Source organism: Rhagoletis pomonella, unplaced genomic scaffold (genome assembly GCF_013731165.1).
Source record: "Rhagoletis pomonella isolate Grant_MI unplaced genomic scaffold, Rhpom_1.0 Rhpom_scaffold_08690, whole genome shotgun sequence".
NCBI lineage: Eukaryota > Metazoa > Arthropoda > Insecta > Diptera > Tephritidae > Rhagoletis > Rhagoletis pomonella.
Window position 1 is genome coordinate 934 of NW_023467217.1, and position 5,003 is coordinate 5,936.

The 5,003-nt window shown below is 43.7% G+C and overlaps 1 protein-coding gene across 1 annotated transcript; it reads right to left on the bottom strand.

The window, feature by feature from the left end:
• Window positions 1-1,551: 1,551 nt before the first annotated feature.
• On the bottom strand, window positions 1,552-4,509 carry LOC118756080 (the record flags this gene model as incomplete). Its single annotated transcript, XM_036490873.1, has 2 exons — window positions 4,410-4,509; window positions 1,552-4,289 (listed from the first exon to the last, which is right to left on the bottom strand). Coding segments are annotated over exons 1-2 (2,838 nt in total), but the record flags the coding sequence as incomplete, so codon positions are not given.
• Between the last annotated feature and the right edge of the window lie 494 nt (window positions 4,510-5,003).

A 5,003-nucleotide genomic window follows, 5' to 3' on the forward strand; every position in this document is an offset into this window, starting at 1 on the left:
AGGGTTCTCATTCACATCAGGTTCTGGCGGAGCCATAAGATGTCCACCCGTGAGAAAATGGCCTGGAGTAAGCGGCTCCAGGTCATTTGGCTCATTTGAAGAGGGACTCAGTGGTCGCGAATTAAGGCACGCCTCAATCCGGCACAAAAGCGTACTGAGCTCTTCAAAGGTGTATTTGTGAGCGGATGCCACCTTTTTAAAGTGGCTTTTAAAGCTTTTTACACCTGCTTCCCACAGACCTCCCATGTGAGGGGCTGCAGCGGGTATAAAATGCCACGTAAGTATTTGGTGGTTATATTTTGAAATCGTTTTGTCTCGCGCGTCAGACAAAAAGGCTTTGAATTCAGATCGTAAAGATCGCGAAGCGCCGAGAAAATTTGTACCATTGTCGGAATAGATATTCTTCGGGCATCCTCTTCTAGCCACGAACCGAGCAAAAGCTGCTAGAAAGGATGGGGTACTAAGGTCACTGGTGGCTTCTAAATGAATCGCTTTAGTGGTGAAACAAACAAATAGGCAAACATAGCCTTTGGAAATTCGACAACCTCTACCACGGTAACTTTTAATTTCAAAAGGTCCCGTGAAGTCTACTCCCGTATTCGTGAACGCGCGCGTAAATGTTGTGCGTTCCTGAGGAAGAGTTCCCATAATTTGCGTCTGAGATCGTTTCTTGTAGATGGTACAAATTTTACAATTGTGGATGGTAGACCTAATCATGTTTTTTACCCTGGGAATCCAGTACTGGGTACGGATAAGGCGTAACATGAGCTGATTTTCTCCGTGTAAGGAGACTTGGTGAATCATCAGGACGATAAGACGGGACAATCTGCAGTTATACGGAATAATGATTGGATGGCGCTCATTATAAGCTAAGTCCTGGGATGCTCCGAGGCGACCTCCAGCCCTGATGATGTCGTGCTTGTCGACGAACGGATTAAGCGGAAGGATTTCGCTCTTTGCATCGATGGGTTTTCTAGTTTTCAAATTCCTATATTCTTCACCGTAGTGTTGCTTCTGGTTGATTTTTATCAAGAGATGTGTCGTCGTCTTAATTTCTTCTGATGAAATTAAACAAGAAGTTTCCTGAAATGAAGCTTTTGTTTTCGGGTGAGTTCTTCGGTAGAATCTCATGACGTATGATAACACTCTCAAAGCTCTCGGTAGATCTGAAAATCGGTCAAGAATATCGATATTGTTTTCTTTTGTTGATGCATAAGCGTGCGCTCTTTTTTCTTCAACTTCTGTGTGATAGGTAATTTCTTGAGCGGGCCACTTAGAGTTGTCTTCTTGCAACCAAGAAGGTCCCTGCCACCACAAAAAATTGGTCACCAACTCTGACGCAGGCAATCCTCTGCTAGCCAAGTCGGCTGGATTAGAAGCCGAGTCTACATGTAACCAGTCCTTGTTACCGACCTTTTCTACTATTTTCGTAATTCGGTGTGCGACGAAAGTTGACCAAGAACAAGGCGGCTTCCGTATCCATGCGAGTACGATGGTCGAATCTGTCCAAAGATATGTTTTAACTTGCCCTAGGTTGAGGTTGTTGATTACGGATTCTATGATTTCCGCGAGCAGTACGGCTCCGCAAAGCTCTAGTCGTGGTAGCGATATTGTTTTGACAGGAGCTACTTTGGTTTTTGCCAAAAGAAGATTGACCAAAACTTTGTCATCTCTTTTGACGCGCATGTATGCAGTAGCTGCATATGCTTTTTCCGATGCGTCGCAGAAACCATGTATCTCGATGTCATCTCCTGGTGCGAAGTGTACCCATCGAGGTATTCTAATATTGTCTATTTCATGGTAATGTTTGGTGAAATTCTGCCATCGTTCCATAGTAGTAGAAGACACAGTCTCATCCCAGTCTGTGCCTTCTACCCAAATACTTTGCATAATTATTTTGGCCACGACGACTATTGGAGCAAGCCATCCTAGCGGATCAAATAGCTTGGCGATAGCTGATAGTATCGCCCTTTTTGTAAGTGTCTCGCGATCCTCCAATGGTCTTGCCATGAAATAGAATAGATCGGTATGGGCATTCCATCTTATGCCAAGAGCCTTAACCGTGCTGGTGTCTTCGAATGCCAAAAAGTCTTCACTGAGTAAATCCGTTTTTGGGATGTCCTTTAGAATTTCCGCACAGTTTGAGGTCCATTTCCTCAGCGGAAAACCGGCTGACCGTAGTACTTCAGAGATTTCATCTCTTGCTTTTACGGTAGAATCGATGCTATGTCCTCCAGCTAGCACGTCATCCACATACATGCATTTCCGTAGTATGTTAGATGCTATTGGGGAAGAGCTTTCTACATCGTCAGCCAGTTGTAGAAGTGTCCTTATCGCGAGGTAAGGAGCACAATTAATCCCGAAAGTGACAGTCTTTAATTCGTATAGACTTACAGGTTCGTTCGGGTTTGTACGGAAAACTATCCGCTGATATTTGGTATGGTTGCTATCCACCCAAACTTGCCGATACATCTTCTCGATGTCACTATTAAAAACGTATCTGTATAACCTCCAGCGGAGTATAAGGATCGGAAGATCTGCTTGGAGAACTGGACCTGGGAGAAGTACATCGTTCAGACTTGTGCCATTAGCCGTTGGACTTGAGGCATTAAAGACGACTCGAACTTTGGTGGAGGTACTTTCTGCCTTTATAACAGCGTGGTGAGGTAGAAAGTAGTTATCGGAAGAGTCTGCTGAAATACTATCATTTATTCTGGACATATGTCCTAGTGATTCATATTCAGCTAGTACCCTATTATACTCTTTTTGTAGGACGGTATCCTTTGCAAGCCGTGTCTCATTCCGGAAGAACTGAGAGCATGCTTTTTTGAGAGAAGGGCCTAGGCAGATGTTTGCGGGAAATTCCTGCCTAAATGGTAGCGAGACTACGTATTTTCCGTCTTCTCGTCTACGAGTTGTCTTCCGATAAAGTTCATCACAGTATTGGTCGTCTTCGTTCAAGCTTTTGTTTTTTGGTATGTCTTCGAGTTCCCAGAATGCAGTAAGTTGTTTGTTCAAGGCAACTTCGCTGTGATACGAAACTATATTGTTGGTTGGATTGGGTGCATCTGTGCATCCGGTTAATATCCAACCGAACACTGTTTCTTGGGCGAGAAGTGTACTGAGTACATTTTTCTTCAAGCCGCATAAAATAATTTGGGGATAAATGTCTCCGCCAAGTACGAGGTCTACTTCTTCATTCACGTAGAACCGTTTATCAGCTAGAACAAGACCTGGAAATGCCTGCATAGTCATAGCGCTGATATGACAGCATGGTAGATTTCCGGTTAGTCTTGTTAGGACGAGCACTGTTGCATGCAGGCTGAACAGTGGATCAACAGGGGATCGAAGTTCTATGCTGCATGCCTCTTTGACCTGCGCAGAGGTTGCATTCGTAATGCCCGAGACTTGGGCATGCATCCTCTTAGCTGGCAGGTTGATTCTGCGTTTGAGTCGTTCTGTTATGAACGAACACTCAGAACCAGAGTCAATAAGTGCTCGAGCAGAAAAATCTGTGCCATTGAGACGTATATTTACGCGAGCTGTTCCTAAGAGCACACCTGAATTTGTGTTAGCATAACAAGACTTAACGTCTTTGCTTTTATTGTTACGTGTCTTATTATTAAAGCTGCGCTTTGCTTGAGCCTGTTGAGAGGAAGATGCGGTATTATTGGCAGGTTCCGGCGGCGTTCGAGCCGCTGTTGCCTTTGGCACATTTGTCTGAATGTGCAGGAGCGAGTGATGTCGCGAGTGGCACGTGCTGCAATTATAGGGGCTTGTGCACCTCGTCACGGTATGTGCAGCACTCAGACAATTCAGGCAACTGTTGTTGCTCTTTAAGTAATTAAACCTCTCATCAGGCGTAAGCTTCAAAAATTTGGAACAGCGTCGTAGTTTGTGCTCATTCGTTTGGCACATTGCACAAGTGAACTTGGTCACGCTTGCTTGGAATGCACCAAGTCTTTTGGTATGGGCTTCTGAAGGGTTTTTGGTGTTTTGCGGCTTTGGCGCCTTAACCGCTTTTGTACCCTTTAAGCCCGTCAGGGTTTCCAGGGTTTGAAACCTGTTAGATAGGAACTTGTCCATATCTTCCCACTTCGGTAAATCGCCTGTGTGGTCTATGGTTTGCTCCCATAGAGCCAAAGTGCTGTCAGGCAGTTTAGTCGAGCAAAGATATATAACAATTGCGTCCCAATTCGAAATGTCAATTTGATGACTCTTGAGGGATGACAAACAATTGTTGATATCACGCTGCAATCTTTTAATAGAGCTACCACATTCACTCTCCACTGAATTTAAATTGAACAATATTTTTAGTTGTGTGTTCACGAGAATACGCTTATTTTCGTATCGCTCACACAAATTTTCCCATGCTGTTGCGAAACCTTCATTAGTTATTAGGCACTTACTCACAATGTCTTTGGCTTCTCCTTTGGTTTTTTGGTTGAGGTAATATAGCTTCTCAACCGGAGTAAGCTCCTGATTTGAGATGTAGATGGCCGTGAACATGTCTCGAAATGTTGGCCAAGACAGATAATCGCCTTTGAAAACATCTGTATCACACGGTGGAAGGTGAATATTGTGTTTTCGCATAGGCTTCTGTTCTACATCTCTTTCTTCTTTTGATAGTTTCTCAGACTGAGCAGCCAAAGACGACATGCAGTTTACATAACTAGCAAACGCGCCTCTATTAATTTTTTCTGTATGTCCTCTTATCTTCTTGTGAAAATTCGTCAGAGGTATTGAGGGCATCGTAGGCTAGCTTTGTTTTCTCCCACAGAGCTTTGAGTTCTTCTTGCTGAATAGCAAGGACATGCTTATTTTGCTCTGACATTGACGAAGCAAGGAAGTCGGACTCGAACTCTGTGACTTCTTCTGCTAAGCACATAAATGAATCCATTTTTGGGATAGAGAAACTAGTTGCCTTTTATATGGAGTTTTTAAGCAAGATGCAGAAAATCGATTGAATTTGGAATCTTTTCAAAGATTCGATAATTTAAGCC